General features: G+C 42.5%; 1 protein-coding gene across 2 annotated transcripts in view; it reads left to right on the top strand.

The window, feature by feature from the left end:
* Positions 1–20806, top strand: part of GRIN2B (glutamate ionotropic receptor NMDA type subunit 2B) — a 483052-nt gene that overhangs the window by 131586 nt on the left and 330660 nt on the right. For both annotated transcript variants that reach the window (XM_070453649.1, XM_070453650.1), the window contains one exon: positions 11422–11850. In XM_070453649.1, the coding sequence (XP_070309750.1) occupies positions 11440–11850 (411 nt within the window). In that variant the 5' untranslated portion in view covers positions 11422–11439. The remainder of the gene's footprint in view (positions 1–11421; positions 11851–20806) is intronic.

Genomic DNA, 20806 nt, shown 5'->3' with positions numbered 1-20806 from the left:
GTTACTTATAGACTAACTTTTAAAAACAAGCTATGTCTAAGATTAGTAGAAATTGTACTAAAGCTGGAGAGAGGGGTGTGAGGGAAGCAGTCTTTGACTTCTAAGTAATTCAAGGCAAAAGAAGTTCGTTATCTGTCTCTCAACAGAGTATTTTCATACTCAGTAAATAAATATCAGGTAACTGTTATTTGGGAATTTCTCTGGTGGCTCAACAGTAAAGAATCTACCTGCAATGCAGGAGCCATGGGAGCTATGAGTTTGATCCCTGGATGAGCATGTGGCAACCCCTTGAGTATTCTTGCCTGGAGAACTCCATGCACAGAGGAGCCTGGCAGGTTATAGCCCACAGGGTCACAGAGTCGAACATGACTGAAGGGACTTAGCACAGCACAGCACCTGTTATTTGGGGCTTCCTTGATGGCTCAGATGGTAAAGAATCCTGCAATGCAGGAAACTCAGGTTTGATCCCTGGGTCAGGAAGATCCCCTGGAGAAGGGACTAGCTACCCACTCCAGTCTTCTTGCCTGGAGAATTCCATAGACAGAGGAGCCAGGCATCACTGACTCAGTGGACATGAGTTTGAGCAAACTCTGGGAGATAGTGAGGGACAGAGAAGCCTGGCATGCTGCAGTCCATGGGGTTGCACGGCATCGGACATGACTTAGTGACTGAACAACAACAACACTTGCTGTTTGCTGGGTTTAATTTTCCAGTAAATTGTTTATTATTCACAACAACTCTGTAAGGTGAAGTTAAGCATCTCCATTTTATTGGGCTGGCCAAAAAATATTTGTTCGGGTTCTCATGAAATAGCGTATGAAAAACCTGAATGAACTTTTTGGCCAACCCAATACAATCAAGAAATTGAGGTCCAGGTAATTGAAATTATTGCCTCCTCTGCACCTAAGGGGGAGTAAGTGTCAAAGCCAAGTGTCAGTTCTACATCTTTTGACATCTAGTTCCTTGCTTTCTCCTCCGTATCATAATTTCCTTCTAATGAACATTTTATTCTTTGCAGTTGTATTGTTTTCATTACTGTTTCCTGCTTTCTGTTGGTGAAGGAAATGGCAACCCATTTCAGTACTCTTGCGTAGGAAATCCCGTGGACAGCAGAGTGTGGTGGGCTGCAGTCCACGGGGTTGCTAAAGAGTGGGACAAGCATGCACGCTTACCTGTTAGTAATTAGTTTGTTAGTCTCTTGGTCTCCCAGGTGGATTAGGTGGCCTCATGGAGCGCCGGGTATGCTCTTTGCTAACTCATCACATTGTACTGTGGTTTATGTTTATTTATTTGTCTTGGACACTGAACTAAAGGCTCTTTTGTAGATTGTATTCCATCCCATATTGGGTCCCATCTCCTAGCGTGCTCTTTGGCACATGGAAAATGAAATGAAAGTTGCTCAGTCCTGCCTGGCTGTTTGCAATCCCATGGACTATACAGTCCATGGAATTCTCCAGGCCAGAATACTGGAGTCGGTAGCTGTTCCCTTCTCCAGGGGATCTTCCTAACCCAGGGATTGAACCCAGGTCTCCCGCATTGCAGGAGGATTCTTTACCAACTGAGCCACCAGGGAAACCCATGGAAGGCATTTAATAAACATTTGTCAGATGAGTGAATCTTCACAGTTATCCTGTGAAAGCTGTTACTATCTTGAGTTTTACAGATGAGAGAGCTGAGGGTCAGAGAGGTAAAGAAACTGAATCTCAGATCACATAGCAAGTTGAGAGTAAATGAAAAGTGTGTTCTTAAGTCCAGAGTTTTGCTCTCTTTGCCACAACACAGCGCAGTTATCATTGGTGTTGCAGAAGAGCTTGGTAGAAGGTTGCAGTAGCTTGGGATATACTTAGGCAGTAGAGTGATCATAAGGGACACTTGGAAATGGCCCTTCTCAACACCCCATTTTTACGTCTGTTTTAGCATAGGCTGTTTTTCTTTAGCTCAAAATACCAGTGTTTTCTGGGTGAATGCATAAAGTTCTCGTGGTCCTTGCCCCATTCCTGGCTCACTGTTATCTTCCCAATGTCTTACTTTGACCTCCTTTCCCGTAGATATTTTTCCTGTTACCCTGTTCCCACGATTGTTGTTCTTATCATCCATCACCCATTTTTACTGCTCATCACCCCTCTTAATAGTCAGTGACAAGCCAATAATTTTTATTAACACTTGAAAATGCTATTTTGCTGTTAAACCAATACACGCAATTGCCCTAATCTGCTGCCAAATGGTAATAATCAGAATCAGGTTTCAAAAGGTTTGGATTTCACCAAGGCTGCCCACACTGTCCTTGGAGGCATATAAATTAATTATAATTAAGAACTGTGTGCGCATGTACGAGATAAATTTTGAAAAATTTTGGTGTCTTGCTCTTGCAGAATATTAAAGAGGAAAACTATGACTGGCTGTTGCTGGTGAGAGTATGATCATCATCTGTGATCATCGTCTGTGTTTGTATTACAAATTCCTATGAAAATGCACACCTGAAAAGTGACTTATAATCCTTTATTAGTTGCCTGTTCAACTCTTATGTCAAGAACTTGGGTGACAGAAGTGATACTTCTGCTTTGAGCATACAGAAGGAAAAAACAGGATTTATCTACTAAAGTATTGCAGAACAAGGTGGTAGGTTGTATTAATAGAAGAAAGCTGAGGTGGTATGTCTGCTTGGATTGAGTAAGAACAAGAAGGCTCTTCGGTGACAGAAGTCCTAGGAAAGCAAATTTCCCTGCCGAGGAATTCATGCCAAACTGGCCCTTTCCAGTGTGGGGACCACCTTCTCATAGGGTCTTGGGGACTGGTGGTCTTTGGAAGGACATCCTTTCCTGCGTTTTGTAGGAGGACTTGATGGAGCCATCTACTCCATAGTTTAGTAGTTTAGATAAACTTTACCTGTATCATTTTCCTCTCTCCCATCAATCCGGCTCTTCCCTGATTGAGTCCTTTCCCAGAAGTGATTTAACTAAGGCTCTCTTTTCTTTGATTTTTATATTTACATCACTGGTTGTGGCTATGGTATGTTGAAATGGATTTGAGATTAGCTCTGCACAGAAGTGTTTTTAGATTAGCTAAATACCCCAGCAGGACCATTAAACTGTTGTTACCACGTCGGTCACTACATTACAATTGGGTTCGGCATGTTTATAGGGTGTACAGGTAGACTTTTATTTTGTCGTTCGTTTCATAGGCACAGTCTCAGCCCCCCAAACTCCAGACCATCAGGCTTTCTTTGTTCCTTTTGAACAAAGAGCAGGGGCAAGGGAACTCAGAAGCTCCAAGAGTTTGGATGATAATGATAGTATGAAAAGGAGCAAGATGACAATAGAGAGATAAGTTGTAGGTTCTAAGTACACTAAAATTAAAAGCGTGTGCATGCTCAGTCACTCAGTCGTGTCCGACTCTTTGCAACCCTGTGAACTATAGCCCACTGGGCTCCTCTGTCCATGGGATTATCCAGGCAAGAATACTGGAGTGGGTTGCCATTTCCTTCTCTAGGGGATCTTCCAGACCCAGGAATTGAACTCGAGTCTCCATCTTGGCAGGCAGATTCTTTACCACTGCACCACCTTTTATATGTTATTGCTGCAGATTGAGATGAAATTTAGATGTGTTTAGCAGATCTTAAATGCATCTGGAGGATTGAAATTGGGTTTCCAAACGCCCTGAATATGTAGATGGCATTTGACTTCAGAATGGCACTGGATAGTAGACGCGTGACATCAGTTATACTTTTTGCTTCAGAAGATTGGTGAACACATTTGCCTAAGCTATTATTCTGACTCAAAAGCACCTCTTTGGTTCAACATTTGCTCTGCTCCTACAAATTTGAATTTAGGAAGTATAACTTAAAACCCAAAATTGACTTGGAACATAAACATTTAAAAAATGTTCTTAATAAAATTTTTTTTTAAATTTTGGATTTGTTCTGCAGTGTTAAGTTAATCATACTTCTCTGTTTATGGCACACTTTCATTATTGGTTCAGATAAGAATGTCTTGCTTAGTTAATTTATTCTCTATGTACCTTTATTCTTGTGTATATCTCTTAGAATAAGATAATAAAATTCCTTTTAAAATCCTGCTGTTATTTTGATAGGAATTGCCTTGAAGTTATGGATTAATTTGAAAGAAAATAGAACTCTCTAAATATTATGTTATCCCCTCTGTGAATGTGGTGTATGATTGCATTGTTCAGAACTTCTTTCATATCCTTTAATAAGAGTTTCAGCTTTTCTCTGCAGAGGTCTTGTGCATTTTTTTGCTAATTCCTAAATAATTTATAGTTGTTTTTGCTGTTATGACTGTTAACATTTTCTGGTTGGTTAAAAGAGCTATTGATGTTTTCTCTGAGTAGTGTTTATCGAGCAATCTCATTCTCCCCATGTTAATATTAATAGTTTTAAAATTCTGTTGGCTTTTCTGTCCAGATAACCATATTATCTTATACTGCTATTTTTCTCTATCTTTCCTAGTCTTAAAACTTCTGTTTTCTTGACTTATTTATCAGGATGCTCAATAAACAATGATAGCACTAACCTTGCCTTTTTCTCATTGTCAAAAAAAAATTTGCTTAAGAGGTTTTGGAGGAGTAGGATGGGGAGGTAGGAGAGAGGCTCAAGAGGAAGTGGATATATGTATACTTACAGCTGATTCGTGTTGTGAAACCAACACCACAGCGTAAAGCAATTATCTTCCAATTGAGGAGAAGGGACGGCTACTCCAGCATCCTGGCCTGGAAAATTCCGTGGCCTGTATAGTCCTTGGGGTCACAAAGAGTCGGACACAACTGAGCAACTTTCACTTTCACTTTTTTTTTCCAATTAAAAATAAATTTTAAAAAAGTTTTGGGTTTATACTCTACAGGTAGACTGATGATCTCCTTTATTTCCCTGTCATCAAAAAGTTAAGAAAATATCCTAACATTTATTCATAAATAGGTGTTGCCCTTAATCAAACGTCTTCGTTTTTTGAGATATTCATGTAAATGTCTCCTTTGGTCCATTAATGTGGTAATTATTTTGATTTATATTCTGATATGAAACCATCCCTGCATTCCTTGTGTAAACCACACTTGAATATTATTATTATTGCTATTGTTAAATATATTATTTGTTTTGTTAGCTAATACTTTGTTTAGAAATTTTTTGCCTTTATGTTCATAAGTGAAAGAGACCTATGATAACCTTTTCTTGTACTATAATTATCTGGATTTATATTTAAACTTTTCTTCTTTCTCTTTTTGTTCAACCTGTATGAACAAGGCTCATTTCTTTCATATGTACCTATTTTATTTCCTTTTGTTTTGGCAAAGGTGGGGTGAGTGTATTTGGTGGATTTGGATTGGGGACCTTTGATAACCGTTTTATTTTCTTTAATGATTATTATTATATTCAAATTTCCTACATTGTTTTCAACATCTTTTTGCTTTTTAAAATTAGATTTTATGCATTAACTTTAAAAGCAGCTAGCTTTCATAATATTCTTCTGTTATCTTAAAATTTTTATTGTATATATTGCTATTGATTCTTTTTCAGTTTCATTTGCATTTTCTCTTCCATTTCTCTGATCTTGTCAGAATTTTGTCTAATGTAGTGTTTAAAGGATCAGCTTATGGTTTTGTTTTTTCCTTGCTTTCTATCGTATTGATTCCTTTCTTATCTTTTCTTATTCAGTTCCTTCTTGGGGTTGACTCTGTTCATTGCTCAACAAGGGAAATTTTAATTACAATTAATTATATTTTATTTTCTTAAAAATGAATTTAAAGGTATAGATTTCTCTCTAAACTGTTTCAGTTATGTTCTAGAAATTTTGATATTTAATATTTTCATTGTCATTCTAGTCAAAGGATTTTTCATTTCTGTTATGATCTCCTCCATAACCTTAGTGTTATTTATTATTGTTTTTAAAAAGTTTTGGATGTGGGACTTCCTTGGTAGTCCATTGGCTAAGACTCCGTGCTTCCAATGCAGTGGACCCAGGTTTGTTTCCTGGTCAGGGAACTAGATCCTACATGCCACAACTAAGACCCAGTGCAGCCAAATAAATAAATTTAAAAAAAAATTTTGGATGTGTGATATTTTTAGCTACCTTTAAAATTTTATTTGTAAATTTAATCATGTTATAGAAACTGCCAGTCATTTCATATTGATTCTTTGGAATATACTGAGGCACGTTTGTACAGTTAATATTTTTCATGTGCTTAAAAATATGTATTCTTTGTTGTATATGTATTGCTAGATATCTGAAATAGTTCAAGCTGATTACTTATTCTTTGGATTGTTTTGGTTTGGTGTTTATTTTTTTGATCATTTATCATTGTTTACATTTCTCTGTTGAATGTGTCTGTTTCTCCTTAGTGTAATTTTAGTTGCTGCTTTATACATGTTATACCTTTATTTTTAGATTCATATATATTCATGATGATGGTATCTTCTTGGACCTAGTATGTGACATCTCTCATTGTCACTTTTGATATTTTCATCTTCAATTTTATTTTGTTTTGATATTAAAATTTTGATGGACATTCTCACATTGCCCTCCATAAAGGTTATACTCATTTATATTTTACTTGACTTATACTGTGTGAGACTTCTTTCCCCCTGCGTTCTCCTGTGTAACAGATTTTAAGGCCTGTGCATCTTAGCTTTCTGTCTTTATTGGTATCTTGGTAAACTGGACCTGATGCGTGGTTCTGGCACTTTTAATCTTCAGTTTATTCACTGTCTGTCATATTCTAATCACAGTCACCTTAATTGGGTCACTCCGAACACTGTCCTGACTGCATTAAGGATGGCACTTGGAGAATTTGACTTAATCATCTATTAAATCACATTTTATCCTTCCTGTTGGGGTTGCCCTAGGACTGTTTTCTCTGAGGACAGGATTGATCCAGCTTCTCACTCAAATATGTCTTCCCTTGGAGTCCACTGTGGGCAAAGTGTAGATTGGCTCTTCTTAGTTACCCGGCTCCGCTCATAGGCATCAACGCAAGCTGCCGCAGTTTCTGCTTGCTGTAAACCTAAGGGCCACTCGCCTCAAGCCACAAGGAGGCAGAGGACCAGGGGGTGAACAGCTAACTCTCTAATGCTGCTGCTTTGTGGTTTGTGCTCGTGAACCCTCGTGTCTGAGTTGACAGCATCATTTGAGGGGGTGCCGAGCTTCACTGATCCCCATTACTGTCCCTGGCCCGAATGACACTTGAATTCTGCTACACTTGACTGGTAAGCTGTCTGGGGAGTTTGCTGCTACCCTCAAGCCAGTAAGTGACATCATCTTCAGGGAGTTAGAACATCAGGGAACTCGTATCTCCTACCGCCCCTCCTGCCCCTCACTGGGAAGCTCCTCTTAGCTTTCCGCTCAGGTTCTGCCAGCCATCTCAACCCCCAGTTTCCATATGCTGACCTGGTGCTTTCATAAATAGCCAGGTTCCTTGAACAACTTCTACAGAAGCTGAAAGGTAACATCCTTTGCATCTATAGAGCATTTTATATTCTTCAAAGCACTTCCAGCTGCATATGACCATTTGATCCTCACCAAAAACTCTTTCAGGTATTTAGGTTAGGTATATTATCCAAATTTCACATGTGAGGAAATAGAGACAGTGATGAGGACTTGCCCATCCTCAGGTACTTAATTAATGTGGAACTGGTATGAGAACACAGCTTGTTTTGGTTAGTGAACTTGTTTATTTATTCATTAATTTACACACGTGCTGAGAGGCAGCAGGATGGAAAGAGCAAAGGTTTTGGAGACAAACTTTGGTTTGAAACTTGATGCCATCCCTTATTAGCTGTGTGATCCTGTTCGTATACTTGACCCCTTTCTCAGAAGAGCAGTTTCCTGATTTATGCATGTGCTATGTGCTCAACTGTGTCCGATTCTTTGTGACCCCATGACTGTAGCCCACCAGGCTCCTCTGTCCATGGAATTTTCCAGCAAGAATACTAGACCTGGTTGCCTTTTCCTTCTCCAGGGGATCTTTCCCACCCAGGGATTGAACCCACATCTCCTGTGTCTCCTGCATTGCAGATGGATTCTTTACCTACTGAACCATTGGAGAAGCCAATGTAGGGGAAAATTATATAATGTTTATATGTGATTTAATAATCCATGAAAATTGCCTGGCAATTATAGTGTCTGGCATAGGGTAGATTATAGGTAAAGTGTTAATGTAAATATATAATATGTAAAATAGGTTACTAATACAGGTAAAAATGGCCAAATATTGATAATTTCATAATGGTAGGAACTCAGTGGTTCAGTCCTTTCTTGTTGTATCCACGGCCCTGCTAGGCCCCAGGAACAGCAAAAAAAGGTGAGGTTTTTTCGTGAGTCTCTATCTTCTTCTAGACTGTGGTCCTGGAGGTTAGAACCTGTCTCCGTTGCCTCCCTGATGACGGGAACAGTGTTTGCTAGGGAGGAGGGGCTTAATAACTGTTTACTGAACTGAAAAGGTTCGTGCCCACCAGGAGATGACCAAGCAGTGAAGATAGGCATATGCATCATCACATAACCCTAATGCACCATAATAGGTATTTAGATAGACACGCATAGACCATGGCAAGAGCCCAAGAGACAGGATGCTCAGTTCTCCTGGGGGAGGGGGAGTGCAGTACAGAGGAGGGGGCTGCCGTTTCATAAAGCAGGTTCCTGAAGACTGACCGTGATCTGGATGGAAGGGAGAAAAACCAATTTGCTTATCTTGGACTACAAGCTTTCCCTCCACCAACCCCCTTCTAATGTGTGAAATTGAGTTTGTATTCATGGCACTTCTTTGTCTCGCAGTCCCTCTGTTACTGGTATCTTCCATAATGTATTGCTTTGTTAAGTGCTTTGCTCGATCCTGAGTATAAAAGAGACGCTCAGTAAAACCAGAGTCTATTCTTCGAGTGTCACCAGTCGCCATCGCATAACAAAGTGTAATATATTGTGTGAGAAGAAATAGAGGAATGTAAGAGGTGTCTTTAAGAGAGCAAATAAAACATCAGAATGGGAGAGGGAAGTGCATTAAAGTTAATAAACTGTCATGACAGAGTGGGCCACTTTTCAGTGTGAAAGAATCTGATGTAGTGACTGATGATGGTAGGATTAGAACCCCACTGGAATGAAGTTAGTTGCTACTTTTGCCAACTTCTAAATCTTTTGGTTCTCCTTGAGAGTCAGTCCTTGAAATGTAACAGATGTGATGCCAATAGCTCTTTGAGATGCTAAACCCATCTGTCTGCTTTTGAGAATTCGGTGCTGCTGGACTCTAAATAGTGCTGCTTGGCTGGGAGCTCAGGGATGGAGAATTCAGGCCTCGGTTGCCCTGCCCTGCTGGGGACAGTTCAGCACACCGTTTGCCAGGGCCTCGTCGTCATTCCCTGTTTCCACAGTGGCATAGCCAAGGAAGCCATCAGGAGCAAACTTTGCTCAGATGTGTACCGCTGAGCCGCTCATCTTATCGTGCGTGAGAGAGACAAGGCCATCGATACAAGGCACCTTCTTGGCAGTGTGGAAGGATGACCACAACTGCAAGGGTTCCAGAATATGTTTTCTGCCAAGACCTGGATTGGATTTTGTGCTTCTTCAGCCGCAAAATGTCCTCAGCATCTTAGCCCCAAATCATTAATGCTCTCTGCAGCCAGTCTGCTCTGCCTGAATACTGACTTATCTTTCTTTGCTCAACACCCTCATCATTATTGTTTTCTTTTTATTAGCTAGACTCTCAAAGCTTTTAGATTCTTAATATCTTACTTCTCCTCCCCCCACCCCAAAGAAGCAGGAGATATGAAGCATCATTTTCATCCTTGATTATACCATCTCTCTCTTTGGAGAGGAATGAAAACCCTAGTTTTGGCTTGGGGTGCAGTTTGTAGACTGTTTCCTGGGAGTATAAAGATGCTATGTGTATGTATTGGCATGCTGTTGTAATATCATTGACCTTGGCAACACCATGTAAGTGTTTTGAGCTTCAGATTCTCCATTTGAAAAGTGGGGATAAAATGCCTAGTTTATCGGGTTTCTAGGAAGACCGACAGAGAAGGTAATGGCATCCCACTCTAGTACTCTTGCCTGGAAAATCCCATGGACAGAGGAGCCTGGTGGGCTGCAGTCCATGGGGTCGCTAAGAGTCGGACACGACTGAGCGACTTCACTTTCACTTTTCACTTTCATGCATTGGAGAAGGAAATGGCAACCCGCTCCAGTGTTCTTGCCTGGAGAATCCCAGGGATGGGGGAGCCTGGTGGGCTGCCGTCTATGGGGTCACACAGAGTCGGACACGACTGAAGCGACTTAGCAGCAGCAGCAACAGCAGGAAGACCAAAGAGATTACATAGGAAGACATGCTTATTACGGTGCCTAGCACATGATGCATAACAAATGATTATACGTCTCTGTGGAGAGCTGCACCCTCAGTCTGGTGCCGAGTTTAATATTTAGGGGTATATGTGAAAGTAAAAAGGCAGGAGCTCGTTGTAAAGGGTGGAAAGTGATGAATCGTATGCAAACATGAAGTCAGTCATTTCAAGAAGGAAACTCTACCAGTAATTTAATAGCATTTGTCAAAATCACCATACTTTGATGCATAATCAAATGGGAATAAAACTGTCCTCGTAATAACTGATGATGTAAGAGGCAGTGTGATGTAAACTGGTCTGAAAGCTGGAAGATCTGGGCGCATGTTCATTTCACTTAATTGGTTCACGGTCTTGGTCTTCTTAGGCTTCGCTTCAACATCCGTAAAATGGTGATAATAATCTTTTTCTTATTTCCCCCTGCTGGGTTATTGTAAGGATCAAAGGAGATGTGTTTTAAAAGTACTGCCCATGTATGGGTTGTTTTTGATATAGTAATAAGAGCCAGATGGATTGCTGAAGAATCTGCAGTCTCTTTTCCTCTTTGAGGTGAATACGAAGTACAGGTAGCAAGGCTGGGGGCTTCAGTGTTTGTAGCTTCCTATATCTGGCTGCTCCAGGTCATGTTTTGTTGGTAGCCTCTGCTGAGCCCATCTTGCTGCTCATTTTGCCTGGCCTTTGCCATCCTTTGGCCTCAAGAGCCATTAAAGGATGGCTTGTGACTGGGGTACCAGGGATCTCACAGCAACAGTCAGACCCCTTTTTGGAGAATCCTGTGTTGGAGTACTTGGCATGACTGCCTGGACCACTTGCATCCTCTTTCCATGGCTTGTCCCTGCCTGTCTGCTGATGATGGCTGGAGCAATAGCATCTTTTACTGTCTTGCTCGAGGATTTCTGATGCTTTGGGAAATTTTTTTTTTTTCCCCCTCTTACTCTGCTGCTCAAACACGAGAGATAAGAAACCAAGCTAGAAGATAAAGGTTGGGTTTGAGGATCAGGAAAAGGAGATAAGTTCCTTGACTTGGAGTATCCAGCTTCTCCCCAGACGGTGTGGGTTTTAATTTAACCTCTGTGTGTGTGTGTTTCCAGGGAGTCGACGAGTTGAAGATGAAGCCCAGAGCGGAGTGCTGTTCCCCCAAGTTCTGGTTGGTGCTGGCTGTCCTGGCCGTGTCTGGCAGCAGAGCTCGTTCTCAGAAGAGCCCGCCCAGCATCGGCATCGCTGTCATCCTTGTGGGCACTTCAGACGAGGTGGCCATCAAGGACGCCCACGAGAAAGATGATTTCCACCATCTCTCCGTGGTGCCCCGCGTGGAGCTGGTGGCCATGAACGAGACGGACCCAAAGAGCATCATAACCCGCATCTGTGATCTCATGTCCGACCGGAAGATCCAGGGGGTGGTGTTTGCTGACGACACGGACCAGGAAGCCATTGCCCAGATCCTTGACTTCATCTCAGCCCAGACTCTCACCCCCATCCTGGGCATCCACGGGGGCTCTTCGATGATAATGGCGGACAAGGTAAAAGGGGGTCGTGCTGAGAAGAGCCTGAGGGTTGCGCATGAGAGCCAAATGATCCATTTGTTTACATGCCAAATCTGGTTATGAAAGATGGAGGGTAACCAGAATGCACTGGGTGAGGGGATGGTCCAGGAACTAGTCTTAACTGTTTGGAGATTAAAGTGAGGGCAAGGTGCTTGTGTCTAGCAGCTCCTTCTGTTTTGAACAGGTTGTGTGTCCATTTGTTTGTAAATGAATTTACCGAAATGGCTAAGAGATGTTGAAGCTGGTAGCTCGGTGATTTATTTTTTTCAAATACATGAATGAATAGCTCCTTCCAAACTTTAAAAAAGGTGTGCTCTATTCTTCCTTGATAATATCCTTTCTTTCCCCATACCAATTTCTGGAATCTAAAAAGCAAAATCTCTTGAGTCAGGTAATTTATCTCCTTGGAGATACAGGTGTCCTCGAGAAGTACTTCTTACTAAGGTGTCCAGGCTCAACACACATTGATCTGCACATATGAATGGATTTTAATCCATAGAACCAGTCACATCTGTGTTTTTCTCCAGGCTGAGCTTTGAAAGGTGGTGGTTCTTAACCTTGTCCACACCTTGGAATTTCCTAAGTGCCTGAGTCCTATGCATAGAGGTTCTGGGGCACAGTCTGGGCTTCAGGATTTTTAAAAGCTCCCCTGATCATTCTAGTGTGCAGTTAAGGCTGAGAACCGCTGCTGTAAGGCCACAAATAAATCGTAGTCTCTGCTGCATTAATATTAGATTAATTGTCACATGATAAAGTAATTATCCTGTGACACTGATGCTTACCCTCTTAACTGCAGAAAAAGTGTTTTGTCTGTAGTTATGTTTTGTTTTTACATTTTTCGCTTAGTTATTTTTCCTTGCTTTATACAATGGTTACTGCTTATTGCTTAAGTACAGTTATTTTCACATACATAGTGTCTTTGCAGTCATTCATATCATATCATTCGTATCTTAGTCATTCATATCATCTTAGAATGATTCATTTCACAGATATGGTATTTGTTTTGTATCACTTTAGGTTTCTTAAAGTGTTTCTACTTCTGCATTGTCATTTTATACTTCTTAACGTCATTTTCAAAACTGCCTTCAGTTTTGTACTTAAAGGACATCTTGTGGGGTTAATGATGTTTGCAAACACCTCAAAACCTAGCACAGACACCATAAGCCTGCAACTTGGCAAGTAGAGAACCGTCAGGGCGCAGGGCTGAACAGAGTGAAATAACCTTGCATGATCCCTGTCGCCATCTGTTGGCAGCAGGCGGAGACGACTCATGTCTGTTTAGGAGCTTCCTTTATTCAGTCTAGGAAAGGTCAAGTGGAAAGTACTAATATGAGAAAGATATTGTCCCATTCACATGGATAAAGGCACAGGTAAGGATGTTAGAAAAATGCTTCCACAAAGAGCCCATGTTAAGGGAAGTGGGATAAACTTGAACAGAATGGAAATTATAGACTGACTATAGCAAAAAGTTGCTTCCCTCATAGCTCAGTTGGTAAAGAATCTGCCTGCAATGCAGGAGACCCCAGTTGGATTCCTGGGCTGGGAAGATCCGCTGGAGAAGGGATAGGCTACCCACTCCAGTATTCTTGGGCTTCCTTTGTGGCTCAACTGGTAAAGAATCCAGCTGTGATGTGGGGGACCTGGGTTCAGTCCCTAGGTTGGGAAGATCCCCTGGAGAAGGGAAAGGCTACCCAGTTCAATGTTCTGGCCTGGAGAATTCCATGGACTGTATAGTCCATGGGGTTGCAAAGAGATGAACATGACTGAGTGAATTTCACTTTCACATAGCAAAAGCTTCCCTAGTAGGTCAGCTGGTAAAGAATCCATGCAGGAGACCTGGGTTCGATTCCTGAATTGGGAAGATCCCCTGGAGAAGGGAATGGCAACCCACACCAGTACTCTTGCCTGGAGCATCCCATGGACAGTGGAGCACAGTGGGCTCAGAGAGTTGGACACAACTGAGTGACTAACACTATACTATACTAGAGCAAGAACTAGGGCTTCCCAGATGGCACTAGTGGTAAATAATCTGCCTGCCAATTCAGGAGACATAAGAGACGTGGGTTCAATCCCTAGGTTGGAAAGATGCCCTGGATAAGGGCATGGCAATCCACTCTAGTACTGTTGCCTGGAGAATCCTATGGACAGTGGAAACTGGTGGACTCAGAGAGTTGGACACAACTGAGTGACTAACACTGTACTATACTACAGCAAGAACTACGGCTTCCCAGATGGCACTAGTGGCAAAGAATCTGCCTGCCAATGCAGGAGACGTAAGAGATGTGGGTTCAGTCCCTGGGTTAGGTAAGACGCCCTGGATGAGGGCATGGCAATCCACTCTAGTATTCTTGCCTGGAGAATCCCATGGACAGAGGAGCCTGGTGAGCTATAGTCCGTAGGGTTGCAAAGAGTCGAATACAACTGAAGTGACTTAGTCATACATAAGCAAACATAGCAAAACTTACTGAGTTTTTACTTCAGGAAGATTTTGTTTTGTCCTTAGTAGATTATATTTTAGCAGTGGTATTTTGAGGGCACAGTGTACATGGAAAGAATGCCAAGATGGATGAGACAAATTTTTGAGTTATAAATAAGTGCAAAGTTACTGTGAGAGCAAGACAGGTGAAAATGATTGATTGATTTAGCATCTCTGGGCTTTGGTGCAACCTATGTTGTTTCAGGCTCACCCCTCCCCAGTATAAAAGGTTGTTGGCTAAACTGGTTGATTGTGTCTCTTTGTTGCAGTTATTTGTTATGTCTCTTACAAACACACAATAATAACAGTGTAATAATTTGAAGAATGGTGCAGGTGGTGTGGAGAGACTGGCCTCTTTTGTTCATTGATGTATCCGAGGTGCTTTGAGTGTCTACCATGTGCTGGGCACATGTTGCTTTGCCTGCATTATCTTATTTAACACTCTCAATAGCCCAGTGAGCTAAGTAGTATTATTCATTTCCATTTAGGAGATGAGAAAACAGGCTCAGAAAGATTGAATAACCTCCCAAATGATGCTGCTAGTAAGTGACATCCAGGACTTTTAACATTGGGGGCTGGCTCCATAGGCCATGTGCTTGATACTCTCTCAAGAGAATGGAGAGGCTGGCTAAGGTTTCACATACCATGATATTCTTTACTTCTTCCTCTGTTACCTAATGGTGGCAGATATCATCTGATGACAGGGGATCTGTTGCTTGATTCATTGTGGCAATATTGGAGTCTGACTAGAGATGAGGATTAATGAGATATGAAATAGTGGAAGCTTAGGAGTAGCATAATTCTGTAGGGGGCCCATAGGCTACCAGCTCCAGGGGTAAAAACGCAAGATGGAAACCAGTGAGGAGGCCTCTTCTGGGTCATTGTAATGAGAATTCCCCTCTTATCTCAGCCCCAATACCCTCCCCCCACACCACAGCCACACCTCAAGATCCCATCTTATCTTTTTCTCTCTTCATCAAAAAAAGGAGGTAGGTAATGACTTTTAGGCTGCTGCTGCTGCTGCTAAGTTGCTTTAGTTGTGCCCAACTCTTTGCGACCCCATAGATGGCAGCCTACCAGGCTCCCCGGACCTGGGATTCTCCAGGCAAGAATACTGGAGTGGGTTGCCATTTCCTTCTCCAATGCATGCATGCATGCTAAGTCGCTTCAGTCGTGTCTGACTCTGTGCGACCCCATGGACAGCAGCCCACCAGGCTCCTCTGTCCATGGAATTCTCTAGGCAAGAGTACTGGAGTGGATTGCCATCTCCTTCTCCAGATTTTTAGGCACTTTCCTCAAAATAGCCTACATAATATCTAACTGACTTTGGACCGGAAAAGAAGTTTCTGAAAGGCAGGTAGAAAGAAGAAAAAGGAGAAAGAAGCAAGCAGGAAGTCCTGGTGCCACAGAAGTGGGAGGGTTGAAGGTTCGGTCCCCGGGGTGAGAAGCCCCGATGGGCAGGGGGCGGCTGCAGCAGCAGGCGTGGGGAGGGGCCCGAGGACCGCCGGGACCCCAAGGGCAGCAACGCCGAGATTGTGGGCAGCTGTGAAAGAGGGGCGTTCATAGGCCGAAGAGGTTGACTGGCAGGCAAATGAAAAGAGGCCCCCAGATCTCCAAGAAATAACCTTTGGGGACAAGTTTCAAAAATAAAATAACTTCAAATTCTGAGGCCAGCTTTTTTTTTTTTTTTTGATAGAAGTGTATTTTTGGTACCATGACCATATTTTACCAACATAGAATGGGGACATGGAGTTTTACAACACTGAATCAACTATGGGGGCAATAGGACAATGCATTTGAAAGTGGAACTAATGCAGAAAAATCTAAAAAATACAGCTTTACTGTGTGTAAGGAGTAGTCTTGAAGGTGCAGTTGCCACCTGAAGGATGGTGACTAAGCCTTCTCTTTTGCTTTCTTCTTCTAAGAGATAGGAAATTGCCACTGTTTTGACTCGGTTTTTTGTTTGTTTGTTTGTTTGAAATAAAGCTCACTTATTATGTGTGTTTGTGGAAGATTGCTTTACAGGGACGAAATTCCCGATGCAGGGAGTCTGTGATGGAAGAAAGGTAGCACATGGAGTTATAAAGACTTTTTGGCACAAGTAGGGAGATGTGAGTTCAGCATCTGGTCAGCTCACATTTTTGCATATGCTAATTAATCACAAATATTAATTAGTGCTGTACTTTCCCGTTGAGGAAATGCTCTTGTACTGTGGCAGAAAGAAGCATGGGAGTTGGTGGAGCAGAGGTCTTCTAAGCTCAGAATTCAGAGTCAAAACAGTTTTAACAATCACTTGCTAGGCATGAGGATCTGGCCAACTTACCAACCACTTACTGTAAACCTTGGTTTTCTTGTCTGTGTCATGGGGATTATAATGTATTCCATTACAGGGTTGTTGAAGATTAAATGAGGTCATACAGAGCAGGTGCTTCACTAAGTGTCTAGCAAAGCATTCAGTAGGCTAAGCTGAAGGGCATATGGAGCAGGTTGAAGAAAGGGAGATGGCTTCATGATACAGGAGGAGAATTGATTAGAATCATAGCCAATTATGGAAACAGTGCTGAACTGCAGATGGAGGCAGGTCAGGTGAAAACCTGGGAATGGGCTCTGAGGTGTGGTGGGAGCTTGTCTCACCCCACCAAGGAGGCCGAGACTCATCAGTGATATAGCCCCTCCAGGGCCAGCCAAAAAGGGGCACGTTCATTTAACGGAAAACTCTAACGAGGAAAGAACTGCTAGGTGCTTGTTGAAAGAGACTGTTTAGAATAGTAGCAGAACCCATTTAAAAATGTATGAGGTGATTTTTGGCAGTTCCCCACCTGAGTATAAAGTGTCTGTTTTATTTTGCCTTTGTTATAATTGCTTTTATTCTCCCTGAGATGCTGGATTTAGGATGCCCATCTGAATCCAAATAATGAACTGAAGCTAGACGTAAACTGTCATTTCTTTCCAGGAGGTTTCTCTGCTGATTTGCTGAACTCTTTCTTGGGTTTTCAGATTTTAGCTCAGAGAAGTTAAGTAACTAGTCCAAGATATCACAGCTTATGAGCAATGGGACTGGGATTCAGATCCCAGAAGTACCTATTTTGAAGCCTGTGCTTTCTATTTATACAATTCTACCCAACAAAGCTCTGCACTAAGAATTGTAAGTCGTGAGTTGTTTCAGTCTCCACTCTTACGAGCTTTGGGAATTGAGACAAACAAATTGCTTTAGCTTTATGATACTCATGGATACTCCATGATACTTCTGTTTTATAAGATTTAAATTTTGTTTTCTGCCCTACACACTTTACAACATTTGGAAGATAAATAAAATAGTTGGAAAAGTGCTTGGGCAAACAGATACTTTAGGTGAAGGAATTAAAGAGTGGCACTAGGGAATGACAGTCATTGACAGTTACCTTGTCACTATCATCAGGACCAATGAAAGAGCTTGGGAAGGTTGTAGGAAGGAACCCAGAGAGTGAGACTTGCAGTAGGATCAGGCAGAAGAATAGAAGATCCAAGCTCTAATGCTGCAAGAATGGGAGAGAGCAGGTGTGCCTCTGAGTAGAGGGTCAGGGTCTGAAAACAGATGCATTGATCAGATATAGAACAGTAGCTAGATGTGTGTCATGCTCCTTACCTTGTTCCTCCCTGAAGGACAGGTGAAAGTTTCTTACTCTGGCTTCTGTTGCTATGATTCCTTCATTTCTAAATTTCTTGGCTGAGAATTCATACTTTGACTAGCACTCTAATTTTCTGTGTAGAGACCCACACTTTGGAATCCAGCTGGGGTGAGGAAGATGGCCCTTATTCTCCTTTGTCCCCATCTCCTCCTCTCTATACTCCTTCCTCCTCCCCTTACCTAATGGAAATAGGTTTGGAGGGAGTTGAGCCAGCGGTGGTGTGTGACCCTGAAAATCAGCGGTCCCCTACCTTTTTGGCACCAGGGACAATTTTCCATGGAATCAGGGGCTGGGCGGGATGGTTTAAGGATGATTCAAGTGCTATACTTTATTGTGCACTTTATTTCTGTTATTATTACATCAGCTGCACCTTAGATCACCAGGCATTAGACCCCAGAAGGTTGGAGACCCCTGCTGTAAATAGTCTTAACTGCTTCCATCTGCTCTTGTAGGTTTCCCTCTCCAACAGAATCTTGAAAGCAAGATGGCCATGCTGTTCATAGCCCACTTCATGCTTCTTCCCTATGTTTCAGTGACTTAGAGATTTTACGCTGCTGCTTAGTTGTTTGTGATATGGTATTTCCTGGGACAGCATTGGGTATTTCTTGCTCTTTCTTCAAGAGCAAATGGTGGTGTTAGAACACTCTTGGGGGATGAGCAGAATTAAGACATAGAGGTGGGAGGGACAAGACGGTAATGAAGCTGATACCATCAGGTGCCAACTTTGTGCCATGCATGATGTTAATGAGTATGCTATTTCTTAAGTAATCCTATGAAATATGTAGTATTATTTCATTTGACAGGGAAAAGAAATCAGAGAGAGTTTATGTATTGTGGCCAAAGTCACATAGCTAGAAAAATTGTGGGACTGGAAGTTTTAATTTTTTTGGTTGACTTTAAAACTCCCAGTCCACGCACTGAGGAAGTCAGGGCTCATCTCTGGGGTTCTCTTGACATTTTGATCATGGAAATGAGGAGGCTGCTCTAGCTTTAGGTATCCCACTCATACCCAAAAGCAGGGACAGGCAGAGGTGGCTAGTAAATCAGGAAAAGTCTTCCCCATATCCTGGATCTCACGACCCCATGTCTTATCACATGGCCACCCTGTGGGGGTTGCAGGCTCCCTGAAAGAGTGGAAAGGGGACAAGTGTTGGGGCCAGCTTTGAGGTTCATCATCAGTATCTCTCAAAGGAAGTTAAGTGATCACCTGGGAATACAACCAGTATTTGTGTAACTCTAAGGCTCAGCATCTCTCATCTGTCATTTCTCCTGCTTCATACCAAACAACTTTTGTGCCCTTGGTCTAGTCATGTGTCCTCCAGAACTCGGGCCTTGACTTGTCAATTATGTCCTTTTTCCCTTTAATTATCCACTTCTTCCTCCTTGCTGGAATCTGCCGTCTAGCTTAGTGGTGTGCATGCGCCTGTTACCAGTGCTTAGAACCCAGAGGCCAGGCATGCTGTGTCCTGTGGTACATAGGACAGTATCCGCCAGTCAAGAATAGTCTTGCCCGAAATGTCAATTTTGCCCTCATTGAACCTGTTCAGATCACTCTCATATCAATAAATAAACACACCTGAAAGCTTTCCTTGACCCCAGTTTTTCCTCCCTTGCTCTTTCTTTTCATAGTTAAATTCCTTACATACTCATTTGAAATTGCTGTTTTCACTTCCTCATCTTTCCCTTTATCCAAAATGCCAAATCCAAATGGGCTTTTCAAGTCGCCGGTGACCTTCTGCGGCAGTGAACACCGTTGACCCTTTTAGTGCTGTTACAAGCATGATGACAAGAGTCGTTAGATTTGTCACAGATTTGGTGACAGCAGGAATGAGGCTGAGTGGGATTGAAGCATGGTTAGGTCACAGAAGGGGAAATGTCTGGGAAGCAGCTGGATTTGGGACTGGAGGTTAAAGAGAGTGGTCTGGGCTGGAAATTAAGAGATGAGCCTTGTTAGCAAGGAGAGGATGGTTGAAAGTAGGAGGGTGGAGGAGAAGCTCAGAACCAACAAGGGGACTAGGAGGGAAGTGTGTCCAGAATAGAACCCCCATCTGAGGGATGGTCAGAGGAGGGGGAGATGGGAAAGAGCTAAAAAAAACTTCTTAGATAAGAACAGGAACAAGGGGAAAGAGAGGCTTATATATAAAGCAGCAGGGAGCAATTGACCAATCTGGGAATCAACCTGGCCCCTCCCCTCCCCTTAGGACAGTTCTGCCAACAAACAGTAAAGAAGCCTTACTTTTGGTTACTAGGGAGGGAAGGATGAGGGGAAGGGATAGTTAGGGAGCTTGGGATCAACATATACATGCTGCTTTTTAAAATGGGTAACCAATAAGGTCCTAGCACAGGAAACTCTGCTCAATATGTGGCACCCGGGATGGGAGGGGAGTTTGGGCGGGGAGGATGTGTGAGTGCTTAGCTGTGTCCGACTCTGCGGCCCCGTGGACTATAGTGCACCTGGCTCCTCTGTCCATGGAATTTTCTGGGCAAGAATACTGGAGTGGATTGCCATTTCCTCCTCCAGGGGATGTTCCCGACTCAGGGATTGAACCCAAGTCTCTTGCATCTCCTGCATTGACAGGCAGATTCTTTACTGCTAGTGCCAAGACACTCAGCATTTGAGAGGAGAGTGGATACATGTATATGTATGGCCGAGTCCCTCTGCAGTCCACCTGAAACTGTCACAACATTGTTGATCGACCATCCTCCAACATAAAATAAAAAGTTTAAATAAATAAATAAAGCCTTGTTGTGGGTACCCTGCCCTCTTAGCACTCCTGCCCTCTATTCC

The sequence above is a fragment of the Odocoileus virginianus genome, chromosome 23, assembly GCF_023699985.2.
Source record: "Odocoileus virginianus isolate 20LAN1187 ecotype Illinois chromosome 23, Ovbor_1.2, whole genome shotgun sequence".
NCBI lineage: Eukaryota > Metazoa > Chordata > Mammalia > Artiodactyla > Cervidae > Odocoileus > Odocoileus virginianus.
The sequence above is the reverse complement of the archived record's forward strand: the minus strand, read 5'-3'. Positions and strand labels throughout refer to the sequence as shown.